The 27,381-nt window shown below is 44.0% G+C and overlaps 1 protein-coding gene across 1 annotated transcript; it reads right to left on the reverse strand.

The window, feature by feature from the left end:
• Positions 1-10,520: 10,520 nt before the first annotated feature.
• Positions 10,521-27,072, reverse strand: LOC123772918 (uncharacterized). Its single transcript, XM_069323526.1, has 5 exons — positions 26,814-27,072; positions 21,779-21,977; positions 17,612-17,801; positions 13,214-13,526; positions 10,521-12,089 (listed from the first exon to the last, which is right to left on the reverse strand). Exons 1-5 carry the CDS (start codon positions 27,065-27,067, stop codon positions 11,744-11,746), a joined length of 1,302 nt encoding a protein of 433 aa, XP_069179627.1. The 5' UTR covers positions 27,068-27,072; the 3' UTR covers positions 10,521-11,743.
• Between the last annotated feature and the right edge of the window lie 309 nt (positions 27,073-27,381).

Genomic DNA, 27,381 nt, shown 5'->3' on the forward strand with positions numbered 1-27,381 from the left:
ACACAAAGGAATAAAACAATCATTCCCACGATACGTTGGGCCTAACTCCAACAATGTAACATGAAATAATATATTACACAAAATATATATAAATGTAAGCAAACATATATAAATGTAAGCATATATATATATATATATATGTACAAATTAATTTATTTAATTACGTGTCTTAGAGAGGTACGTAACAGTGGTGAGGTTTGCCCTTGTGGTAAGTCTTGATGAAGGAACAAGTGGTGGTGAGTTTTGCTCTTGTGGTAAGTCTTCTGGTAGTCTTGCTGGAGGGTCAGGTGGTGGGTGCACTGTAAGGTGGCCTGATGGTGGAGACAACCACAGGAGGAGAAACAACAGCAGTAACACAGAAATTTGCACCCACACCAATTGTGTAATTAATACTGTCTTTGTCATCACTACTCCCTGGACCAATCATTACTCGAAAGTTAAACGCTAATCGGCTGCAACTCGCGATCCTAGTGATCACAAGTTCGTCACAGTCCATTGCGCCAACGACTCGTCATAAGAATTGTAATTTGGAAATCTACCAACCTTTGTTCCTCGGGTTGGCAAGGTATTTAAATATATTCGCTTCTAAATAGTTCTCATCAATTGGGCATTCCGTGGTTAAGCACGTTATGAGCAAATAATCTTATCAAAAACTTTTGTTATGTAAATCAATCCATCCTCCTAATATGATAGTCCTTACAGCAACTGTTTGGTTGAACGTACAAAAATGTACTTTTGAATCCCCAAAAGTTCACGTTTGGTACTATTTATTTTGTAGAGGACACGTACAAAAATTCATAGGTGTAGAATAGCACAAATGTGTATGGTGTTAGGCCTCAAATAGTGAATACTAGGATTGCTTGGACAGGTTATGATGAGTTCTTTAGTTACATTTCCATTTTTGTAATACCATTTGGGCTGATTCAGTTAGTTGCTCTGTGTACTATCATCTTAGGAGAATGGGCTGATATACTGCATAAATAACCAATGTATTGTACTTTCGTAAATTAAGTTGATTACACATGCACAATGCATGAGTAAAGTTATAGAATGCTTGACTGATTAACAAATACAGACATCACATCACGCCTTCGTACAGTATGTACAGTTTAGGATAGCAACCATGGTCATTAAAATCAAGTAGAAAGTATAAAATATTTACTTGAAAATCAACTGATTTAAGTTCCAATTGAAGGGAGTTAATTAATACCTAGTAAACAAATTTATTCATTTTACGGCACAGAATGATAGTATTGATTCTCGCTGTAGTTAGGCTTTTAATATAAGAAACCTATCCAAATGGAATTAATGTAAATTCTATATTCTATTATGCAAATTCGTGTTTAATACTCACCGAATAGCAAAGCTTTAGTGTAATTTTTTTTCTAACATAACAAAATGTCAATAGTGCTTAAATAATGCAATGCTGATGATCAAGCAATACGGACCACTTTAGCATATTCTGTAGTTCATTTCTGTACTTTCCTTGTCACACAAGATTACTGTACCGAACGGACCTGGTGCTATTTTTCTGTATAAATGAGTATATTGGTGTATGTATGAGTAGTGGTTCATAATGGTAGCCTACTATGAATGTATTAGTGTACAGGGTTGGAATTCAAGGGTGTTGGTGATTCAGCGGTTCGCGCGAACATTCCCTACGTCAAGAAACTGTCGTACTAAAGTTCCCTTATCCTAACCTACCAGAGGACCCATGAACAGATAACAGGACATAATGCCAATTTCGCGAGCCGCTATCATTATCTAATACAACAATTTATGGCCTTATGTAAAGTATACGTCAAAATGCGACGTGCTATAAGGATGACGGGTTAGGTAATTACCTAAGTATAGTTACAGGATGAGAGCTACGCAATTATTGTAGGTATTTAGGTAATTAGGTATTTGTGCGCGAGTGTATCACAGTCTGTAAGAGTTCCAGAGTGTACCACACAAGACACTGTACTGGGTGGCGCACTCAAGGCTGTCCCTCAAGTGTCTGGCTCACTCCATCACTACCATCAATAAGTGTTGCCATCACTACCCTCCAAACACACTCATCGATCTCACTTATCCGCACACTCAATGCATGGTAATTACTATCGATCACATGTCAAAATTACAGTTGCTCTGGCGAACACCTGTTCTGATAGTTTTAGATTACTATTTACCATCCCCCCTGTTCATACCACTAATTAGTTCATTTATTATGCACCCCATACCCATCTTGTGGGCGGTAGTGGAAAGGGTTTCAGAGGCAGAGAGAGAGAAGATTAAGCCACCCAATAGGTGGCTTGGGCATGAATAGCCCATAAGTAGTGGCCCTTTTGAGCCATTTCCAGTATCAATAGATGATACTGGAGATCTGTGGAGGTGCGACTGCACCCTGCGTGACGGAAGATGTCTCCCGTGTTACAGAGGCACATAATGGTCTCTAATCCACTTGAAAACCTTGATCATATGCCCGCCATTGTGGGTGGAGTAGCCATCACCACCAGGAGCAACGCAATCTTGCTATATCTTCCACATGCCCCTCATTGGAATGTCACTACCTTCCTTATTACTTCCACCACTGCCTTCAGATTTCTGAAGGCATGAATGAAATGAAATGTTTATTTAATTTGGTGAAGGAAATGTTTATTTCCACACTTCCGTGGAAATACCAGTGTTAATAGTGTTCAAAATAGTGTAAAGTACCAGTATAGATTTAAGTCTAGTGCTAACAGGTCCTGTTTGTGGCAAATATAACAAAAAATATGTATCTCCATCTATAAAGGCATTGTTATATTTTTAAGTCTTATTTTTTCTCAAATATTTTGTTTAATATGGACAAGTTTAGCTTCTTATAAATGATTTATAATATACAGATTAAGTTTCTGTTCTTACTACAATGTATAAATATCAATTAATATATATTGTAGACTCCATTAGTATCTTTCTGAAAGGTGTCTTAGTTTTAAATCAGTAATTCGTCAACTCAAGGGGTTAAGAAAAATCACTGGAGAATTTTGTATAAAATATTATCAATTCAAGACAATACATCAAATAACATTATTATAACAAAATAATAATGGCAATGAACACACTTAAAAAAGTCAAAACCGTGAGAGCTTCTTGATGTGTGTCTGTGATTGGTTATATTGAACATTAGGCTTACTGTATTGTTAGGTCACTGCTTCCGCGTTGAAAATCACAGTTTCAGTGGTAACCTCAAAGTTAATTATTAATACAGTATGTTATATATCGACTGGTGACTAACTTCAACCCGTTCTCGCAAATTTAATAAGTCAATATTGACTTATTAGTTGCGTGCATAGGTGACATACTAAACATAATAGTTTCCCTTGAAAAGCTTCATAGAAAACACCGACCTTACCTAACCTACTTAGTATGTTAAAATAAGCATCTTATAGCTTCGTAATTACAATTATTACTTAACCTATTATAGGTATAGGTTAGGTAATAATTGTAATTACGAAGCAATAAGATGCTTATCTTAACATACTAAGTAGGTTAGGTAAGGTCGGTGTTTTCTTTTCAAGGGAAACTATTATGTTAAGTATGTCACCTATGCACATATTTAATAAGTCAATATTGACTTATTAAATTTGCGAGAACAGGTTGCTAACTTGATAGTAATGGTGGTGTCGCAAAGCACAACAACAACTGATAATGATGGCATCATGGCTAGGGTAGTACCTCAACCAAGCAGTAAATACATGATAAATATAGAGACCAGTTTCAGAGCAACGATAAATCCTCAGTCGATCAATCACAGTGACACGATACATATGAGGTCACACAGGTCAATGACAATTTAATAAGCAACTATGGAGGAATATATGTGGCACAAACATAATGTCTTATTTTAGTATCATTATCTTTATCTCTTTAGCGATATCTAATCACAGTTGAATTTCCTCCACGGGAAAATACTAAATTGATCATCTGAATAGATAATAATTACAACATGACTAGATAATTAATTCATGATCCAGCTAAAACTCGAGCTACTATGGATCTACAGAAAACGTTTTTCTTAATTAAATAATATACAGTATAAAGATCATCTTTACATCAATTGATAAGGGAAAATACTACATTTATATATAATTTATATAATTCTCAGTAATCAATTTTTCATATCACAGAGCATGAGCCGTAAGCCCCAAATGTTATACTTAATCTTGCCTTGCAAGAACTTCAATATTTTGTCTACTGAGTGACCCTCCTGCCTGCCTGCCTAGCCACACAAAAAAAATGTAATCATAAAGTAGCATAATTATTGTATTCTTAATTTTACAGTGTCTCTAATAGGTTGGTACCCTCTAAAATATTAGCATTATGGGCAATATAAGTAACTCTAGTTTTCCTGGAAAACATGATGTACAAAATATTTACAATACCAGCACCCTGTCACATAATTACAAGCATGTCTTAATTATGGCCTCGTAACAATGGTAGGACTCATCTGGTTGTCACCATCAGCATCATTCTAAACATAGTGTACATCTATGTAACGTCCCCTACACCCATGATCTCCCCCCTGACTTTGTTTATCGTGGTCTTGTGGTAATGAAACTTATGTTCACGACACAGATAGTTCCGTATTATGCTAAGCAGAAGGTGCATGTAGCGATGGGCAATTTCTTGGGTCCTTCATTCCCTAAATGAACATATATATGGTACAGTATAAGTACGATGTCAATAAAGTACATTATGATTTATTGTTAGTTTTATAGTGTCAATTTAATGCCGCAAAAGATTTCAGTAACTTTAAACATTAAGTTTCAGCGATTTGTTGCAACGATGGTTTTACATAGCTGTATTCCAACAATGGATGGACAAATACTAGAAATGTATAGAGGAATTCGTACTAGAAATAGAAGCACGATTTTTTCACGAAATGTATGTGAACATAAGGAACATATCTAACCAATAGATGAGAATACTATTTGAACACATTATTAACAGTATCAATCAATAAATCATTTTATTCAATCAGGTTTTGTATATTTGTACTCTTTCCCAACCAAACTAGAAGTAAGTAAGTAAGTAATTATCAAAAGAAGGCACCAAACCGGGAAGGCTATGTAGCACCATCAAATACGCAAAATAATCAGAGGGCGCTAAATATCACCAAGGATGCCAATACGAGAACAAAAACGCATGAGGCGAACGATATCAAAAGTATCCGAGTCACCAAGAATTCTATCGAGGGACAGGTGACCGCGAGGGGCGGTCGGAAAGCAAGACACACGCTCGTCCTGGAAGTCAGGACATTCAAGAAGGACATGCACGACCGTAAGAGGGGCAATGCAACTAGGACAATAAGGAGCAGGGCGGCGCTCCATCAAGTGACCATGGGTTAAGCAAGTATGGCCAATAGGCAACCTCGCTAGAGCTGTTTCCCACCGCCGGTTACGGTGGAAGGAGGACGGCCACGAGGAAACACAACATTTAAGAGTACGTAGCTTGTTACCAGTAACAGACAACCAAGAAGCCTGCCAACGGGTAAGGACTGAGGAATGGATAACCGGGTAAAAGTCGGAATACGGAATGCCTTTACGAGAGATGGGACAAGAGCGGACAGCTTCCTTAGCGGCAGCATCCGCACGCTCATTTAAAGACACACCAATATGGCTGGGAACCCAACAAAACTCAACCGACTTAAATTTACTGTGAACGAGAAACAGCCAATGCTGGATCTCGACAATTACTGGATGAACCGGATTAAAGGACCCGAGAGCCATGAGGGCACTACGAGAGTCAACAACAACCACAAAGGAAGACTGACAACGAGAAAGCAGGAGACGAAGAGCATAGAGAATAGCATAAAGTTCCGCTGTAAAGATGCTAGTCTCCGGAGGCAAGCGACACATATAAGTGCGATCAGGAAAAACAACAGAGTAGCCAACACCATCCACTGACTTAGACCCATCGGTGAAGACAGAAACGGAGCGGGAGTGAGAAGAAAAGTGCTCGAGGAAAAGGCGTTTTAGAACCGTAGGAGGGGTAAAAGCTTTAGTGATACGGGTCAAGGAAGTACAAAACCGCGGAAGAGGGACCCACCACTGGGGCAAAGAAGGAACAACACGAGGAGAAACATCAGAAATACGAACGGAGAGAGAATCCTGTAGGCGAGATAACCGGACAGAAAGAGGGAGGTGGTGAAGAGGAACAGGAACCGTAGGAGGGGTAAAAGTTAAAGCACGACAGAGGCGAGAGGAAGGATGTTGCAAGGACCGCGCAAGATAGCGAAGACAGTAGCGATCACGGCGGTCCTGGAGAGACAGGGAGCCAGTGTCAACATACATGCTAAGGACGGGAGTCGAACGAAAGGCACCAGAACTGAGGCGCAACCCAGTATGGTGCAAAGCATCAAGACGGCGAAGAGTAGAAGGAGAAGCAGACGAGTAAGCAGGGCAACCATAATCGAGCTTAGACAGGACGAGAGAGGAATGTAAAGCAAGGAGAGTGCGCCTATCTCCCCCCAAGAAGTATGGGACAAGACCCGAAGGAGGGTAAGGGCCTTAGAGCACTCAACACGGAGGTAAGAGATACGGAGAGACCAAGACAAACGAGTGTCAAGGAATAACCCCAAAAGCTTCGCGGAATCTTTGTATTCAAGGGGATGACCATAAAGTGACAAAGAGGGACGAAGAACAACCCGTTTCCGCGTAAAAGTCATGGCACAAGTCTTAGAAGTAGAGAACTTGAAGCCATGACCTGTGGCCCAAGACGACACGGCATCAATTGCAAGTTGAAGCCGGCGTTGAAGGAGAGGCGAATCATCACCCTGACAACAAAGGGTAAAATCATCGACATAGAGAGCGGAGAAGACACCAGAAGGAAGAGAGGAAAGAAGACCATTGAGGGCAACCAGAAAAAGAGTAGTTCTCAGAACACTACCCTGGGGCACACCTTCGTATTGCTGAAAAGAGGGAGAGAGAGCGGTACCAAGGCGCACCCGAAAGGAACGACGAGAGAGGAAGCTGCGGAGAAAGAGAGGGAGATGACCACGAAGGCCAAAAGAATGAAGTTGAGATAGGATATGATAACGCCAAGTGGTGTCGTAAGCCTTTTCTAGGTCAAAAAGGACGGCAACAACGGAGGTCTTCGCAGCAAAAGCAGTACGAATATAGACCTCCAAGTTCACCAGGACATCTGTCGTGCTGCGGCACTTGCGGAAACCAAATTGAGAAGGGGAGAGGAGGTGATGGTGTTCCAGGAACCACATCAGACGAACGTTAACCATACGTTCAAAGAGTTTGCAGACACAACTTGTGAGAGCTATAGGGCGAAAGTCCTTAGGGGAAGTACCCAGAGAACCCGGTTTGCGAACAGGGAGGACAACGGCATCGAGCCAGTCCTCAGGGACTGACAACGACTCCCAGATCCGATTATACAGACTCAGTAAATACTGAGACGTGCTCGGAGGGAGATGGCGAAGCATCTCATAATGAATACCATCGGAGCCTGCCGCCGTAGAACCGCAGAGGACCAGGGCAGAACGAAGTTCAGAGAGAGAAAAGGGATCATTATAGGGAAGCTGAAGATGAGTGCAGAAATCTAAAGGACGAGACTCAAGGACAGGTTTACGAAGAAGGAAAGATTGGGGAAGATGAAGACCAGAGCTAACAGAAGAAAAGTGGGAACCCAGTTCGGAAGCGACCTGCAACGGGTCCGCCACAAGAGTATCATGGAGGTGAAGGACCGGTGAAACATCGGGAACGAACTTACCCGCTATCTTGCGGATACGCTTCCAGATCTGGGCCAGAGGGGTCTCGGACGTAATTGTTGAGACATAAGATGCCCAACATTCACGTTTAGCTATACGGATGGCCCTACGGGTCACCGCACTCGCTTTCCGAAAGAAAAGAAAAGAATCGGTCGTCTGCCTACGGCGGTGCCTCTTCCAGGCTGCACGCTTACAGCGGACAGCCCGAGCACAGTCCGCATTCCACCAGGGAACGCACTTCCGTGGACCCCGAGAGGAAGAGCGAGGAATAGAGCAGAGGGCAGCGTTGAAGACAGTGTCATGAAAAAGGAGGAGAGCGCGAGAGAGAGGCAGAAGGGAGAGGTCAGAGAGAGCAGCACTGAGGGTAAATAGGGTCCAGTCCGCCTTAGCAAACTGCCACCTAGGGAAAGAGAGGGAAGGGCGAAAAGAGAAAAAGGAAACAAGGATGGGGAAATGATCACTTCCATGGAGGTCATCAAGAACCTGCCACGTGAAATCTAAGTAAAGAGAAGAAGAGCAGAGAGAAAATCAAGACAAGAAAGGGTGCGAGTCCGAGAGTCCAAATGAGTGGGCTCACCAGAATTCAGAAGAGACAGGGAAGAAGAGTGGAGAAACGGCTCAAGGAGGCGACCCTGGGTATTCGTCAGAACGTCACCAAAAAAGAGAATGACGACAATTGAAGTCACCCAGCAGGAGCACAGGCTCCGGCAAGGAGTCTAGGAGGTGTTTCAAATCAGGAAGAGAGAGCGGGACACTCGGGGGGAGATAAATGGAACAAACTGTGTACCATTTCCCCACAAAGATACGAGCAGCAGAACAATGGAGAGGCGAAGGAAAAAGTAAAGGAACAAAGGGAACATCAGCCCGAATCAAGAGAGCAGAAGAATTAGAAGCCCCAGCAATGGCTGGGGGGGGGGGGGGGGAGAGAAAGGAATAGCCACGAAAACGACCAGGACGAGCACCAAGCATTGGCTCCTGGAGACAGACACAAAGGGGCGAAAACCGCGAAATCAGAAGTTGGAGTTCGAGGAAATTGGCGTAATAACCTCGAACGTTCCATTGAAGAATGGACAACGACGAGAAGAGAAAGAACAAAAACAGAGAACAAGGAAGAAACAAAGGCGAAAGAGCAACAGAGCACGTTTTTTTTTTTTTTTTTTTGAGATATATACAAGAGTTGTTACATTCTTGTACAGCCACTAGTACGCGTAGCGTTTCGGGCAAGTCCTTAATCCTATGGTCCCTGGAATACGGTCCCCTGCCGCGAAGAATCGTTTTTTCATCCAAGTACACATTTTACTGTTGCGTTAGACAGAGGCTACAGTTAAGGAATTGCGCCAAGTAAATCCTCCCCGGCCAGGATACGAACCCATGACATAGCGCTCGCGGAACGCCAGGCGAGTGTCTTACCACTACACCACGGGGACTGCAAACGTCCACGGGGACGTTAAAGAATATCAGGGTCAGCAAAGTCAGGGTTAGGGGGCATGGGTAAACTGAGCAAAGACGGAGGGAAGGAAACGGGAGAACAGATCAGAGGTGGGCGGGCAGGGTCCGGAGGAGGAGGAGGAGGAGGAAGAGGAGGAGACAACGGAGAGGAGCAGTCAAGGACAGCAGCAGGAAGAGGGGGAGTAGAAAGAGGGGAGCGCACCCCAGCAAGAGCAGCAACCGAAAGGGAAGCAGGGGCCAAAGAAACCTCCATAGCAGGAACAGGGGGCGCAAGCACTGAAACGGGAGGGGAAGCAGCAACAGAGCCAGAAGTAGGAGCTGAGGAAGAAAGCGAAGCCTTCTTACCCGCCGGGGAAGAGGAAGGAGAGGAGCCAGGCTTACGCTTCTGACTTAAAGAGACCGGTGTCCCAGCAACTACGTACCGGGCAACGGATTCCAGTGTCTCAACAGGAGAAGCCGAACGAGAGCACACACGACGGCCGTTAGGAGAGCGATGGACATCCGCCCGCACCGACAGGCGGTGGGGAGAGCCGATAGATGGAGGAAGAGGATGGGAAGGAGGATCGGAGGGGGACGAGGAAGAAGACACAGAAGACACGACAGACCGGGTAGAAGGAAGGGGAACCCCAGACAGAGGACCAGGAGGAGGATCCTTCGTGAGAGAACCCAAAGGAACAGAGGAGGGGGCAGTGGGTGCATCAGGGTCCAAGGCCCGGAAACGGTTGTGAGTCTGAGGAAGGCGGGAAGGACGAGGAGAGGAAGAGCGCAACACGCGAGCATAAGAGATATTAGCATAAGGCGGGAGCCGGCGAACCTGGCGCCTCGTCTCAGGAAAAGATAAACGCTCCCGGTGCTTCAGGTTGAGGACGGCTGCCTCAAGCTTGTACTGGACACACGCACGGGAGAAGGTAGGATGGGCCTCACCGCAGTTGAGGCAACGAGCCTGGGGAGAAGTGCACTCCGACTTAGAGTGACCTTCGCCACCACACAAAGGACAGAGAGAGACAGTCCTGGAGCAGCGGAGGGCACCATGCCCAAACCTCCAGCACTTGTTGCAGAGCCGAGGAGAAGGAATGTACTCCTGGACAGAGCACCTGGCACCAGCAAGAATGACAGAGGGTGGAAGGGTCCTACCATCAAAGGTAATCTTCACAACCCGGAGGGGTTGACGGCGACTACCACGAGGGGGACGAGTAAACGTGTCCACCTGGAGAATAGAATGGCCCTGGGCAGCGAGGATATGTCGAATTTCGTCATGGCAGTCGCGCAGGTCCCGAACACCGGTCGCAACATGGGGCGGGAGCAAAATAATGCCAACACTGGCATTCAACTGAGCGTTCTTCGAGACCCGAACGGGGGTCTCGCCAAGGCAGGATAAGGCAGCCAAGCGGGAAGCAGCATCCTGAGAAGGAGTAGCAACGACACGTGTACCGAGACGAGTGGGGTTGAAAGTAATGGAGGCATCCACGGAATCAATGAGATGTCGATGGAGGGAGAAATCGTCAGGAGGCGCAGAATCAAGAGGGAGGAGATCAAAATATTTGGCCCACGAAGCGGGACCAAACAAGGCTTGATAGGTAGCAGAACTGGAAGGAATCGAGCGAGGGCGGCCGTGACGAGGACGGCGGTCAGAACCCCCAGAGAGAGAGGGGTTAAAAGGCGCAGTAGTTACAACTAGAGAAGGAGCCGCGCCAGGGGACGAGGTAGTCACCACTGGGGGCTTGGGGCTCGACCCAACCACAGAGGAGGGAGGGGAGCCAGGGAAAGGAGTCAGAAAGGCCAAAGGAGGAGCAAGGTCGGGGCCCAAAGCAGCGGAGGCTACAGAGCCCGGTCTTCCAATACGGACCGACTCGGGGGCTTGGTCGCCCACCCCACGAGCCTGAGAAGGTAAGCCAGAAGCAGCCGAAACAGGGGTTATCATCTTGACGAAAAGAAGAATTCATTCACGAATGTGCCCCCACACCCACCATGGAGCCACAATTAGAGGCAGGACACCCAACAAGAAGCTATCGCCGATCTTGTCGGGGCCTCCTAGGGGTGCGTCGCGAGTATACGCCCCACAAACGCCACCTTAAGAAACCGACAGTCCGTCGAGATCGGGTTCAGTGACGAAAGGGGGATTGACAATAAAAGGTTCCCCTCGCTCTCGACGTCGGGTACTGCAGTTCTACGGGTGCAAGAGTATGCCTCCTCAAGCACCTGGGCGTCAAAATAGAAGAAGTCCAAGGGAAGAACCAGAACGAGCAAAAGGTCGGCAGGAAACGGCAAGCAGATAGGAGAAGAGGGGGGAGAAAAACGAAACAGAAGGAAAAGGAAAAGATGCCCAGCAGAATTGGAGAGGACGGCAGCAGGAGCACAAGGCTAGAAAAGGACAGAGGACTGTCCCAAGGAGCGTCACACTCCGGCAGCCGCCCACGAAGCCCCCACACGGCGACACCGAGCTGAGCGGGGAGGGGGAACCAAACTAGAAGCATTAAATATGAAGATGAGTTAATCTGATGCTTCATAGCCTCTCCTAAAAATTTAATATAACATTATTTACTTCATGAAGAGCTATAGACAAGCTCCTGGGATATTGAGATGTTTGTTACAAAAGTCATTGATGATCATATCGGCATACTGGTCGACCAGGATGTAACCAACATGACCTAAGTCTTGACACTTCCAGTAGAAGTATGGAGGGGTTTGCATTTCGGGGTTCTTGATACAGTGATGGGCGTAGTCGGTGGAGAGAGGCCTCGTGCTGTCCCAGATGATCACGCCCGTCCCTGACAACTCCTGCACCGCGATCTTGTTGTACAGGACATAGTTCCTGAAGCTCAAGAGAGGCTCTGTCGAGTTGCTTATGTTCGTTCGCTGTAATATGCATTTGAAGGTGAGGATCCAACGCCAAACTTTTCTTATGATAACGATTAATAAGTATAGTGTAAAATGAGATACATCACGTTAATGTGATTTCATTGTGTATGGTGTAAGATGTAGCGTTATATAAAAGTTTAAAATTATATATATGCCCATTTGCATTATATGCACATGGAAAAGTATGTTAACGTTTGTACCCGAGGAATGACATGTGGTGGTGTCCCTGGGGTGGTTAGTGGTAGCCTAGGAGTGACGGGGTGCTTTTTAGTGTAATATGTAGTGCCCTTGGGGTGACAAATAGTGTTCTTGGGGTGGCTTGTGGTGCCCTAATGGTGGCATGTAGTGCCCTTGTGGTAACACTGGTGTGAATAAACCCTTCTACCAGCATCCAAGTCACTGAGTGCTCGCTGTAACGTCTGACATGTTCCACATATAAAGAGGCTATCAACGACCTCTCGTCTATTATCCATTATTATTTGTCCTTTAGTGGTCACTCTCTCTCTTAAGTCTTTCACTCTTCTCTTCCTGTTTCCTCAGGTTTTAGAACATAACATAATCAAGACTAGTTTACGTGGTCAATGGCTCCTAGTGGTATTTCGTACAAAATATCCATCAGGTTAGAAAATCATTTTGAGGCTATGGAGTGAATCGAACCGGCCAGATTGTCAATCTGTCATTTTGAGGCCAGATTGTGGGCAGGCCGACTGTAAAATCCTGGTTGGGCTTCAGTTCAGGGTCTCCAGAACCTCCCAGTAGAGTTTCGGACTGGTCCGCAATTGGGAATTACCAGAACGTCAGTTCGAGTGACTCCATAGCCTCAAAATTATTTTCTCGCTGAGCCAAATCACGCTATTGGCTCGCCGAGTAAAATCATAATCACGTTATTGTGATTTTTCTGTGGTCCGTCTGGTTCTGAGTGAAGACTAGCAAGAAAACCTTGCTGATTTGGCTTTCCTTCCCTGCTCTGTTTCCTTCTTGACAGAAGTTCCAATTAGAGACTTCAACCGATACATGCCGGCTACGTTCAAGTAGGTCTACCACATCAACACCTGAGCTAGACTTGCAGGACAGGCAGATCCTGGAGTAGCCCCGGGAATGAAGTGCACAGAAGGGTAACGGTAGGTGTGCAGTGTTGCTGCTATGAGTTATGGAGCGCTTCACAATATTATATTAAAGACACTACTTCTCCTGAAGTATAAGTAATTCAAGTCAGTTCTGTGAGGCTCAAGTCTAGAATCTGAAGCTCTGGTACACATCAGCAAAATGTTGTATATAGTAAAATGCATGTGAAGTTCAGCACAAAACATTACCTTGAGGTCGTCGAGCAACTTAAAGACGACGGTCGTTCTGTTAGAGAGTCGCATTAGTTGTGGCCTTAAGCTCCTAAAATGCTCTCTGTACTTTGCTGCCGCCGCCTCCATCCCATTCTTGAAGTACAGGTCTTTCGTCGTTAGCATCCAGTGCAAGGCGCCAGCTGTCAACAGGAAAGTTTATTATGGTTCACGTCAATAAGGTGGAAGTTGCAACACAGCGTTTCGATGACTAATTTTGGTTGTCTCTTCCAGAGACGACATACTTAATGAGGCTTGGAACATTTATTACACCTTGGTTGTAGTAAGGAATTGACGATGAACACTGACGTTTTCTTAAACTAGGAAACAGACCAATCTTAGCCGAGGTCCTCCTGTTCTGTTGCTGGTATTCAAACTGTCCGCCCTGCTTTCAAGCCTAGTGGCCCTCTGACTGGTCAACGTCTGTCCGTCCTAACAACATTCCTAATTTCTAGTTGCCTATGAAAAAATATTCTACATTTTCAACACGCTTAATATTTTATCAAAGATATGACACGGATTGCTGATAACCTAAAGTAAAACGGACTTTGAGTTACTTGCCAGGTCACTAAACTGGAGAACTCATACATTCATTAAACAACAGATCATACATATACATTAAATTATCACATGTACAATTCCTGCTTAACTAAGACAAATGCGTCTATTTTAGTCAGTATTTTTTATTTTGCCTATTATTATATACAAAATATATTCGCTGACTGAAATAGACACATTCGTCTTAGTTAAGCAGGACCTGTATAGGAGATAGTTTAATGTATATAAGAGCTTCATTGTTTAATGTATATATGAGCAGATTACAAAAATATTACAGAGGGTTTGCATAGAATTTTTACTTGGTAGATATTTTTTTTTATAATGCCACTAATTGTGAACACCAATGATAAAGTTTTTTCAAAATGTTCAATGTAAAGTATTGAGGAAATGAAAACATACTTATTTATATTTAGAATAGTTACTGTGCATGGTGTTTACACCAGGGAAAGAGTTGACGTGACAAGTTACAAGTGCTGGTACACAGATCGAATGGTATAAAAGGTTGTTGTTTTAGATTCAGCTACTGGGAACCTAAACTTGCAAGTACCTCTCCGAAACGCTACGCGTGCTAGGTGATCTACAAGAATGTAAGAACTCTTGTACAAATATAAATATATAAATAACAAATAATAATTTGGAGCACCGTATATAACATCATTTATGGGAGACAAGTGCATTACATAACATTATTAACATCATTAGACAGGTGGTTGAGGGACGCCAGCGCCAATCACCGAAGACCTTCGAGCTGTGAGCCAATCATCGGACACAAGGCGATGACGTCACGGAAGCAATGTTTACCTCAGTGTGTCGGCGTCAAAGGAAGTCGGTGCAGGGATGCCAGATTGGGCTACAAGTAGCGAATTGGGCTACTTTTCAGAGCCCCGCGCTCCCAAATTTTTAATTTCGCTACTTGCGACTTTTTGGGCTACTTTAAAAACAAGTTGGGCTGTTAATGTTAAGAAACTCAATGATGATTTTTATGCTTTTTATAATGTCATGTGTACAAATCGCAGCCGCGTCCAACAGCTTGATTGAATAGACACTTACCGTAGGAGGCCAGGTCAGAGACCGACCCCCTGGGGACGTTGATCCTAGGAACTTCCCAAAGAAAAAGTAACCGTAAGGAAAGATAATCCTCCCCAGGGGCTATAGATTTCCCAACCTTAATTGTCATTAATACTTCATCCCGGGTACTGTCTATGTTAAGTGACCTCCCACTGTTGCCTACTGTAAATATTAGGCTTCTCTTTAGGTGTTTCCAAGAATCAAATGACTGTCGTTAGAGCGGATTAGCATACAGTGAACTTGGCAGCTTCATCTGTGCTTGCATTGTTAGTGTGGCTCTGACCTCCAGAAGGATAGTTCGACACAAGTTACCGCATATAGAAAAGAAGTTACCGCTGTTACTTTTAGAATTTGCTTAAGTGTTAAGATAAAGAAGCGTAAAGTGGGGAAGTGGTCTATATACCAGAAAGTGTTTCAGATGTCCTGGCTTAAGGATCCCGTGTTTGAAAAGTGGTTGGCTGAAGTGAAAGAAGATGGAAATAAGGCATATTGTAAAGTTTGTAGAACTGAGATAAGAGCTCATAGAAGTGGTTTAAAGAAACACAGTGAAACATTAAAACACAGACAAAATATATCGGAGGTAAGTCATCAGCAGATGAGCATCAAGTCTGTTCTATCAAAGAAGGAAGATAAACTTACTAAATTTGAATGTCGTCTGTCTATATGTACTGTCGCTATCTAGAAATCTAACATTATGTTTGTAACTCATCTTGTATGTATGTACTTTTACCTGAATAAACATTTGATTTGATTCGATTTGACTAAACAAAAAATTGGGCTACTCTACTTGCAAATTCGCTACTTTTTGACCGTCAAGTCGCTACTTTTAGCAATTTGGATCTGGCAACCCTGAGTCGGTGCGATGTCTGGATTTACACCCACCTGTCGGCGGCCACTACACAGCCGCTACACCTGCCAGTGTAGTGAGTGAAACCTCACTGTGTTGACCAACGTCATGGGCAGACCTACCCGTGGACAGGAAAACATGGCGTCTGTGAGCTCAACCTGGTCTGGTGGTCGACATATAGAGGTGACAGAGAGGAGGGAGGGAATTATCAGGGGAAAGCACCAAGCCATGACGACTATATAGCACTTGAAGGGGTCAGGATAAGGATTTGTGATGGGACGGGGGGAAGGAATGGTACTCAGCTACTTGGACACTCGGGGATTAAACGCCGACCTGCATGAAGCGAGACCGTTGCTCTACCGTTCATCACCATTTGGTCACCACTTGGTCCGGGAGACATCTCCCGTCACGCAGGGTGCAGTTGCGCCTCCACAGATCTCCAGTATCATCTTTTGATACTGGTAATGGCTCGAAAGGGCCACCACTTACGGGCTATTCATGCCCGTGCCACCTCTTGGGTGGCTTAATCTTCATCAATCATCAATCTACCGTTCAGCCCAAGTGGTTGGACTAGAGGTGACAGAGGTAACTAGGAGATTATTTGACGTTGTGAAATGACCGTGATCATTGAAGAACTACAAGATTTATGGTAAATCAGCGATTCATGATAAACAACAGAGATTACAGTTAGTTTTCCAGACAGCAAATAACTTAAAAGGTTCATGGCGAAACAGTTATCGAAATACAGTGCACCTAAGTATTTACGAGGCAACGTTTATACACATTATTATTATTGAAGCGGTGTATAACAGTGATTTACGAGGCACAGTGTTCATTATTATTATTATTGAAGCGGTGTATAACAGTGGTAACATTAATAAATAGTGAATTAATGTGATTAAGTCTCCGAGAGCAATAGAGTGACTCATATGGAAGTGATCAGTATGTGATGAAGAAGAGCCTTTTGATAGTCAAGATGAGTGCCAGCAATACAAGAGAAGTTTGAGCGGCTTTCTTGATCGGTAAGTTTGACTTTTATTTTTGTTTTTAGCAGACACATTCTCTCTTCGGAGGTTGTGGAATGGTTATTACATCTTGGTAATTCACTCCATTCCAAATAACCCCGTTCCATCCCAAATCCTTATCCTGGCTCCTTCCAAGTGCTATATAGTCGTGATGGCTTGGCACTTTTCCCCTGATAGTTCCCTCCCTCACTCCATTCCATTCAGCGTGTCCTCGCAACTAACTGGTCCTATATTTCAACGTTAGCATAACCAGCGTTACAAATACAACCTGCTAAGAAAAGTAACGGTTCATAAATAATAACATTTTTATGCAATTGGACTCTACGATAAGTTGATTACTTAGGTTCGTACGTTTCTGCTGGTTTCTGGTTAGGCTTTTAAAGGTTAGATTTTTTACGGAGTGGCAGATCAAGAGAATAGGCTGCTCAATCGAGATTGAATTGTTATGGTAGAAAGTTTTCCCCCTACCAAAGATTTTTCTATAGTCGCAAACACAGCCAGAGTTCCTGTACGTATTTACATTAATTTCCCCCCACGCTGGTAAACATTATGGACAAGAATAGGCTGTATTAGTCACGGCAAGACTAGGCTTTTGTTATGAGGTAGGAAAACCAGCCTAGTCAAGCCTATATGGAGCCCAATAAAACTACAAAACCCTATCATAGCAGATATCATTTAAAAAAGACACCTTTGTTAAAAATACCTTTACTATTAAGAAAGGTCAACTAACCGAAGATGAGGAGGCTGGGAGTTTCTTGGGGTCGCCGCTCCCAGAGCGCCATCTCCAACGGCAGCAGTGTCAGAAGAGGATCACAGATATAGGTCATTCGGAAGTTGATGTCCCGGTCAAGCACGTGAATTCTTCGCTGTTTTATATTGTGCCTAACGATCTTCTCTATCTCTTCTGTGTCTTCCCATTTCTAATACGAAGAAAGCCAGACGATAAAGATTAGAATAACACATGTACTGTTTGCGTGGCCTCTATTCTGTTATAAAGAGATAAAGAGAGAGATGCCTCTAATTGGTGTGAAGTCCTAACACTGCCATGCACTTGTTTTACACTTTACATTCTCAGAGGTAGCATGAACAATATCTTGGGTTTCTGTGTAATAATTATATCAGTTAATAATGTACTGTTTAGTACATATTGGTAGTCCTACATGACATGGGGACGTCATATGTAGTCTCGAGCACTGGTACATCTCCACACACGTCGCTACACGTCGCTGGAAGACAGAAGAGCTCGGGGAGACATGATCACCACATACAAAATTCTCAAGGGATAGACAGGGTAGACAAGGATGAATTATTTAACACGGGTAGTACACGCACAAGGGGACACAGGTGGAAGCTGAGTACCCAAATGAGCCACACAGACATTAGAAAGAACTTTTTCAGCATCGGAGTAGTTAGTAGATGGACTGCATTAGGAAGTGATGTGGTGGAGGCTGACCCCATACACAGTTTCAAATGTAGATATAATTAGAGCCCAGTAGGCTCAGGAATCTGTACACCTGTTGATTGACAGTTGAGAGGCGGGACCAAAGAGCCAGAGCTCAACCCCCGCAAGTACAAAAAGGTGAGTACGATTTGGTGGGTAAAATATAAATACACAAGACCTAACGGCTGCCTTAGTCCTGTGTGACAGGGGGACACCATATATATGTGTGTGTGTGTGTCCTGTGTGACAGGGGGACACCACATATATGTGTGTGTGTGTGTGTGTGTCCTGTGTGACAGGGGGACACCACATATATGTGTGTGTGTGTGTGTATGTGTCCTGTGTGACAGGGGGACACCACATATATGTGTGTGTGTGTGTGTGTATGTGTCCTGTGTGACAGGGGGACACCACATATATGTGTGTGTGTGTGTGTATGTATATGTATGTGTATAAAGTATATATGGAAGCTGATCAGAATTACATTTCACCTTTGTAAATGCACATTAATGACACTATGTAAAAGACACATCAAACACTTTATGTAGGACATACGTAAATCTGTGTATCTATGTATTTACGTATGTAGGTTAGCTTAGCATTTTAAAAGCACCGAATCACCTTCTGTGGTTGATTGTTCAATAAACCCTTGAACTATATGTTTAACACTTCTCTAACCCTGTCCATGGAGGACAGAAGAAAATGTATATATGCTGATTAGCATTGTTGATGTGTGGCCACGTCTGTGGTAGAAAAAAAAACACATATGTAGTCCAGACTACAGGCGCAGCTCCACGCAAGACCTGAGGGCCACCAGACTACAGGCGCAGCTCCACGCAAGACCTGAGGACCACCAGACTACAGGCGCAGCTCCACGCAAGACCTGAGGACCACCAGACTACAGGCGCAGCTCCACGCAAGACCTGAGGGCCACCAGACTACAGGCGCAGCTCCACGCAAGACCTGAGGGCCACCAGACTACAGGCGCAGCTCCACGCAAGACCTGAGGGCCACCAGACTACAGGCGCAGCTCCACGCAAGACCTGAGGGCCACCAGACTACAGGCGCAGCTCCACGCAAGACCTGAGGACCACCAGACTACAGGCGCAGCTCCACGCAAGACCTGAGGACCACCAGACTACAGGCGCAGCTCTACGCAAGACCTGAGGGCCACCAGACTACAGGCGCAGCTCCACGCAAGACCTGAGGACCACCAGACTACAGGCGCAGCTCCACGCAAGACCTGAGGACTACCAGACTACAGGCGCAGCTCCACGCAAGACCTGAGGACCACCAGACTACAGGCGCAGCTCCACGCAAGACCTGAGGACCACCAGACTACAGGCGCAGCTCCACGCAAGACCTGAGGACCACCAGACTACAGGCGCAGCTCCACGCAAGACCTGAGGACCACCAGACTACAGGCGCAGCTCCACGCAAGACCTGAGGACCACCAGACTACAGGCGCAGCTCCACGCAAGACCTGAGGACCACCAGACTACAGGCGCAGCTCCACGCAAGACCTGAGGACCACCAGACTACAGGCGCAGCTCCACGCAAGACCTGAGGACCACCAGACTACAGGCGCAGCTCCACGCAAGACCTGAGGGCCACCAGACTACAGGCGCAGCTCCACGCAAGACCTGAGGACCACCAGACTACAGGCGCAGCTCCACGCAAGACCTGAGGGCCACCAGACTACAGGCGCAGCTCCACGCAAGACCTGAGGGCCACCAGACTACAGGCGCAGCTCCACGCAAGACCTGAGGGCCACCAGACTACAGGCGCAGCTCCACGCAAGACCTGAGGACCACCAGACTACAGGCGCAGCTCCACGCAAGACCTGAGGGCCACCAGACTACAGGCGCAGCTCCACGCAAGACCTGAGGACCACCAGACTACAGGCGCAGCTCCACGCAAGACCTGAGGACCACCAGACTACAGGCGCAGCTCCACGCAAGACCTGAGGACCACCAGACTACAGGCGCAGCTCCACGCAAGACCTGAGGGCCACCAGACTACAGGCGCAGCTCCACGCAAGACCTGAGGACCACCAGACTACAGGCGCAGCTCCACGCAAGACCTGAGGACCACCAGACTACAGGCGCAGCTCCACGCAAGACCTGAGGACCACCAGACTACAGGCGCAGCTCCACGCGAGACCTGAGGACCACCAGACTACAGGCGCAGCTCCACGCAAGACCTGAGGACCACCAGACTACAGGCGCAGCTCCACGCAAGACCTGAGGACCACCAGACTACAGGCGCAGCTCCACGCAAGACCTGAGGACCACCAGACTACAGGCGCAGCTCCACGCAAGACCTGAGGGCCACCTTCAAAATATAACATGGCATTGCAAATTCTTGAACGATTATTTTTATTTCCTGATTATTCCAAATTCCCTCGTTTGTTCATACTCTAAAATGTTTTAATCGCGGAGATGTAAATTATCTGAGAGCAAGCCCAGGGCAATTTGTCTCACCAAGGAATCGAACCTGGGATCCTCGATTGTGAGTCAAGAACGAAGCCAACTGTACTACGAAAAGGTAAATTTAGGCTTCATGTTCTCATCAACGGTAATTATTCATATTTGTATGAATGATAAGAAGAGTTTAATTTCTTGAATCTTACTAAATCTCTTTCAAAACATATGTAATGTCTTCAACTCCAGAATCCTGGAAGCAGAAATATTTTAGGTGTTGAGAATTTTTACTGCCCCCCCCCCCAAAAAAAAAAAAATCAGGTTAGTCAGGAAACAATGGGTAAGGGTGGGGGGGACTTTTGACAAGCCGCCGGGTTTCCTATCCTCATCGAGACCGCTAGAGATAGGTGCCTTCAGGTAATTATGTCGTGTATTTGTGTCTCGTGTCTTTTGTCTTCATGTTTTGGTTAAGTCTTCTTTTCTGTCACAAGTGTGGCATCAAATATTTCTGCTTGGTCAACTAAGTTGACTTGGTTGACCAACAACTTGGTCAATTACACAAGTTGACCAAGTTGTTGGTCAACTGGTCAACTTTATTCCCTCAGTATGCGGCCTTCCCTCAGTATGCGTCCTTACCTCAGTATGGGTCTTGCAAGGGAGGGGGGTGTCCTTACCTCAGTATGGGTCTTGCAAGGGAGGGGGGTGTCCTTACCTCAGTATGGGTCTTGCAAGGGAGGGGGGTGTCCTTACCTCAGTATGGGTCTTGCAAGGGGGGGTGGTGTCCTTCCCTCGGTATGCGTCCTTCCCTCAGTATGGGTCTTGCAAGGGGGGGGGGGTGTCCTTACCTCAGTATGGGTCTTGCAAGGGAGGGGGGTGTCCTTACCTCAGTATGGGTCTTGCAAGGGGGGGCGGTGTCCTTCCCTCGGTATGCGTCCTTCCCTCAGTATGGGTCTTGCAAGGGGGGGGGGTGTCCTTACCTCAGTATGGGCCTTGCAAGGGGGGGGGGTGTCCTTACCTCAGTATGGGGCCTTACCTCAGTATGGGTCTTTCTGAACTTGAGTCCGGGACTTCTGAAGCGGGTGAGGAAGGCACCCAAGATGTAGCGGACGTGAGAGTCGCCGACAAGGACCCAGTGTACCCCCTTGATAGACGACCAGTTACCTTCAGCGCCCTCACCGGGTTTCTCTGTTCCGTTTGCATTGGTTTTCTCTCCGACGTCATCGGTCTGTCCTCTGTATAACAAGATCGAACTGTTTATTTTCTAAAATACTTCTCAGTGACATTGTTATTACATACATTTTGTAGTGACGTATGTAGCTGTGGCATTTATATTGTCGTAATGTGGACTGGGATTAATTCATATTGGGGTAAATTTTTATTGTTCTAATGCGTATTAACATTTTTGTCTTTAAATATATATATATGTGTGTAAATCACGAAAAATAAACACGTGATTAAAAATGTGACAGTGTCAGACCACGGAGGAAAATTGAAACATGAATTTCCTTAAGTACTTTCGTATATTAATTCTTCTTTCGTATACTAATTCTTCTTTCGTATATTCTTCACTCCTTCTGAAGATTTGTTTCAAATTTTTGTTTCAATTTTCCTCCGTGGTTTGACACTGACATATTATTAAATATGACCGAAAAAGTAAGATTAATAATTCTAACACGAATTTTCTCTATGTTTCTTATATTTCTTTTCACTGTTGATGGTAACTGAAAAAAACAATTCTCCAAAATTCATTTTTATTTCTAGTCTGACACGACACTTGAACGCGTTTTGTAAAACTTATTACATTTTCAAAGACTTTAGTTTACACACACACAACTATAACTGAAACATCTTCGTTTAAACATCTTCGATTTTATACCTGCATTTGGGTGAGGTGATATGTTAGAACAGTTTTGGATGAGGTTAAAACAAACTTTCAACACAAGACAGAACACGAAACAATGGGTAAAATATTTTGTAAGTTAAAGGGAATAATGGAAGTAACTGCAAAGGGCCTATTGGCCCATATTTCTTGATGCTTCTATATTGGTGCGGAGTCTTGAAGTGGGTAGAATATAGTTGTGCATTAATTGGCTGTTGATTGCTGGTGTCGACTTCTTAATGTGTAGTGCCTCGCAGATATCAAGCCGCCTGCTATCACTGTATCTATCGATGATTTCCGTATTTTTTGTTAAGACTTCTCTGGTGATGGTCTGGTTGTGGGAAGAGATTATATGTTTCTTAATGGAGCCCTGTTGCTTATGCATCGTTAATCGCCTGGAAAGAGATGTTGTTGTCTTGCCTATATACTGAATTCTTTGAGGCTTACAGTCCCCAAGTGGGCATTTGAAGGCATAGACGACATTGGTCTCTTTTAAAGCGTTCTGCTTTGTGTCAAATGCCCACTTGGGGACTGTAAGCCTCAAAGAATTCAGTATATAGGCAAGACAACAACATCTCTTTCCATGACTGTTACATCTAGAAAGGGCAGCTTCCCATCCCATTTTCTAGATGTAACAGTCATGGAAAAGAGCGGAGGTTTCCACACTGCAGTCTACACTAAGGAAACGAACATAGGAATGTGCCTAAATGCCAACAGCGACTGCCCAGACAGGTATAAGAGGAGTGTTGTTAACGCATATGTCGACCGTGCTCTCAGCCACAGCTCAGAATGAAAGCAAGTCGATGAAGAACTCTGTAGGGTAAGGCAGGTCCTAGTCAACAACGGCTTCTCCAATGGATTCGTCGAAGACATCATAAGAAGGAAAGTGAAACGCCATGCAACCTCTGAAGAGACAACTAACACAACACCTATACCCCCTATTAGACTATTTTACAGGAACTTCTTTTCCACAGCTCATAAAACGGAGGAAAGGGTCCTGAAAGATATTGTTAATAGAAACGTTATCCCTACAGACAAAAATCAGAGGATACAACTGACGATTTACTATAAAACCAGAAAAACGGCCAGCCTACTCATGAGAAACTCTCCAGACACAAAGCAAAACGCTTTAAAAGAGACCAACGTCGTCTATGCCTTCAAATGCCCTCTTGGGGACTGTAAGCTCCAAAAATACCAGTATATAGGCAAGACAACAACATCTCTTTCTAGGCGTTTAACGATGCATAAGCAACAGGGCTCCATTAAGGAACATATAATCTCTTCCCACAACCAAACCATCGCCAGAGAAATCCTAGTAAACAACACAGAAATCATCGATAGATACAGCGATAGCAGACGGCTTTCTTTCTTTCTACAAACACTTCTATTCAATATCCATTGTTTCGTGTTCTGTCTTGTGTTGATGAAATTAATACCCTATTAATACTCTTGTTCTGTCTTGTGTTGATGAAATTAATACCCTATTAATACCACACTTTGTTCTGTCTTGTGTTAATGCCACATCACCCCTTCCACCTCACTCAAATGTAGATATAAAATCGGAGATACGTAAGTTCTATTCAGTTGTGTATTTGTGAACTAAAGTCTTTGAAAATGTAATAAGTTTTACGAAACGCGCCCGTGTCGCGTCAGACTAGAAATAAAAATGAATTTTGGAGAATTGATTATTGATTTACCTCCAACAGTGAAGCGTAATGTACGAAAGATTGAGAAAATTCGTGTTAGAATTATTAATCTTACTTTTTCGGTCATATTTAATAATATACACACATATATATATATATATATATATATATATATATATATATATATATATATATATATATATATATATATATATATATATATTTGGTGTATTTGCGGTGAGGTGGTGGCTGACAGGTACGGCCACCATGGGCTACTCTGCCAAAGCACAGGGGGATGGCACTCGAGGCACAGTTAAGTTAACGACATCATCAAGAGGAGCCTCACCACAGCTGGATGCCCAGCTGAAAGAGAGCCCCGTTACCTAACGCCCCGTAACTCTGATGCTCTTATTGGTCGCCCGGATGGTATCACAGTGAACCCCTGGAAGAATGGCAAGCAGTTGGTATGGGACTACACGTGCGTATCAACCCTGGCTAACACCTACATTAACCTCAGTGTTGCACAACCAGGTGGCGCTGCCACCCACAGGGAAGCAGCCAAATCCCGTAAGTATAGAGAACTGGATCACCACTACAATTTTGTCCCCATTGCTTCTGAGACACTCGGCGCCTGGGGTAAAAGTGCTACCAGTTTTTTGAAGGAACTGGGTTCTAGGCTCATTGAAACGACAAGGGACCCAAGAGCTGCAAGCTTTCTTTTCCAGCGCCTCAGTGTGGCGATACAGAGGGGAAATGCGCACTGCATCCAGGGTTCCTGCCCGCCATCTGAGGAGCTGGAGGAACTCGACAACTTATGATAACCATCTTTGTAACCCATATGTAACTCCTTTTTTGTAACAAAGTTCAAATAAAGTAAATATATATGTGTACATATAAAAGAATGGGGGTGGTAGGAGAAGATAATATTAGTGTTCAGTGAGAAACCACAAGGTCTCCTCTGAATACTTTTTATTTTCTTCTCCGAGGCTATGGGTCCCCACATTGGCACCAGAGGTGGTACCCTCACAAACTTATATATATATATATATATATATATATATATATATATATATATATATATATATATATATATATATATATATATATATATATATATATATATATATATGCGAACAAGCCTGAATGGTCCCCAGGACAATATGCAACTGAAAACTCACACCCCAGAAGTGACTCGAACCCCTACTCCCAGGAGCAACGCAACTGGTATGTACAAGACGCCTTAATCCACTTGACCATCACGACCGGACAAAATGAGGTGATAGCCGAGGCTATTTGAACCACCCCACCGCCGGCACTCGGATAGTAATCTTGGGCATAGCATTTTACCAAATCACCTCATTCTTTGGGGCACACGTGAGGCGTCTTGTACATACCAGTTGCGTTGCTCCTGGGAGTATGGGTTCGAGTCACTTCTGGGGTGTGAGTTTTCAGATATATATATATATATATATATATATATATATATATATATATATATATATATATATATATATATATATATATATGTCGTACCTAGTAGCCAGAACGCACTTCTTAGCCTACTATGCAAGGCCTGATTTGCCTAATAAGCCAAGTTTTCATGAATTAATATATTTTCTCTAATTTTTTTCTTATGAAATGATAAAGCTACCCATTTCATTATGTATGAGGTCAATTATTTATTATTGGAGTTAAAATTAACGTAAATATATGACCGAACCTAACCAACCCAACCTAACCTAACATAACCTATCTTTATAGGTTAGGTTAGGTAGCCGAAAAAGTTAGGTTAGGTTAGGTTAGGTAGGTTAGGTAGTCGTAAAAACATTAATTCATGAAAACTTGGCTTATTAGGCAAATCGGGCTTTGCATAGTAGGCTGAGAAGTGCGCTCTGGCTACTAGGTACGACATATATATATATATATATATATATATATATATATATATATATATATATATATATATATATATATATATATATATATAAACGTTTGTTGATGTAAGCCGCATTGTAATGGGTAATAGGCATCAAGCTTAATAGGCCTTAAGCTGGACACACAACCCATTGTGTTGGATCACGACTATCCTACGATTCAAATACAGTGACCATATTATAATTATACAGAAAATTCACATATTTGTAAACCCATTGAGAATAAAAACTAATTTTGAGACTGAAGAAATTAAAACTAATGTTTATTATGTATGTGAGTCTAGTTACAGACTAAGGGTGTGAACGTGTCTCTTGAGATACAAACAAGAAGCACCTGAATACATTTTTTTTCTAACATGTGTAACATGTTGACCAGACCACACACTAGAAGTTAAAGGGACGACGACGTTTCGGTTCGTCCTGGACCATTCTCAAGTCGATTGTCACTGAGAATGGTCCAGGACGGACCGAAACGTCGTCGTCCCTTCAACTTCTAGTGTGTGGTCTGGTCAACATACTTCAGCCACGTTATTGTGACTCACCGCCTGCATGTGTAACATGTCATATATTGCCCAGGTGAGACAACATATATAAAGGCAGCTGACTCACTTGGCCTCGTTGAGCAGGTGTGTGTTAGCGCGTGTTATACACCTGTGAAGAAGGTGAAGAGCACCGCTGAAGTTGGTCATCTTGCAACACGTGTTTTCCGCTGTGAGGTTTGGGTGGTATCTGTAGCAGCTTCTTCTGTAGGCTGCATGTGGTGGTGTATATTGGAATAGTGGTGGTAGCTGTAAGTCTGGAAGCAACCAGAGCAACAGCAGTAAGATACCAACCTGTACACACAGTAGTACCTTCCTCGACATTGCTATTGTTGTTTCACCTGAAATAATAATGTTTCACCTGAAATAATAATGTTTCACCTGAAATAATAATGTTTCACCTGAAATAATAATGTTTCACCTGAAATAATAATGTTTCACCTGAAATAATAATGTTTCACCTGAAATAATAATGTTTCACCTGAAAAAGATAAACTCGTCTGCAATCAATATTTCCGGATCTTAAAAATATTGCATCACGTACAGTTTCAGACCGTTATATATTTTAACTGTTAAGTGCCGGGTATCTGAACACTTAGAAAAGAAAAGTGTTGGAGATGAAGTATAGAGATGGGGAG

The sequence above is a fragment of the Procambarus clarkii genome, chromosome 12 (assembly GCF_040958095.1).
Source record: "Procambarus clarkii isolate CNS0578487 chromosome 12, FALCON_Pclarkii_2.0, whole genome shotgun sequence".
NCBI classification, from domain to species: Eukaryota; Metazoa; Arthropoda; class Malacostraca; order Decapoda; family Cambaridae; genus Procambarus; species Procambarus clarkii.

Excerpts from the sequence above, each read along its gene's own strand:
- LOC123772918 (XM_069323526.1), bottom strand. The coding sequence starts at position 27,067 with ATGTCGAGGAAGGTACTACTGTGTGTACAGGTTGGTATCTTACTGCTG. Across the intron at positions 21,978-26,813 it reads CACCTGCTCAACGAGGCCAA|AGGACAGACCGATGACGTCG; the intron begins GTGAGTCAGCTG and ends CTTGTTATACAG. Across the intron at positions 17,802-21,778 it reads TCAGAAAGACCCATACTGAG|AAATGGGAAGACACAGAAGA; the intron begins GTAAGGCCCCAT and ends TCTTCGTATTAG.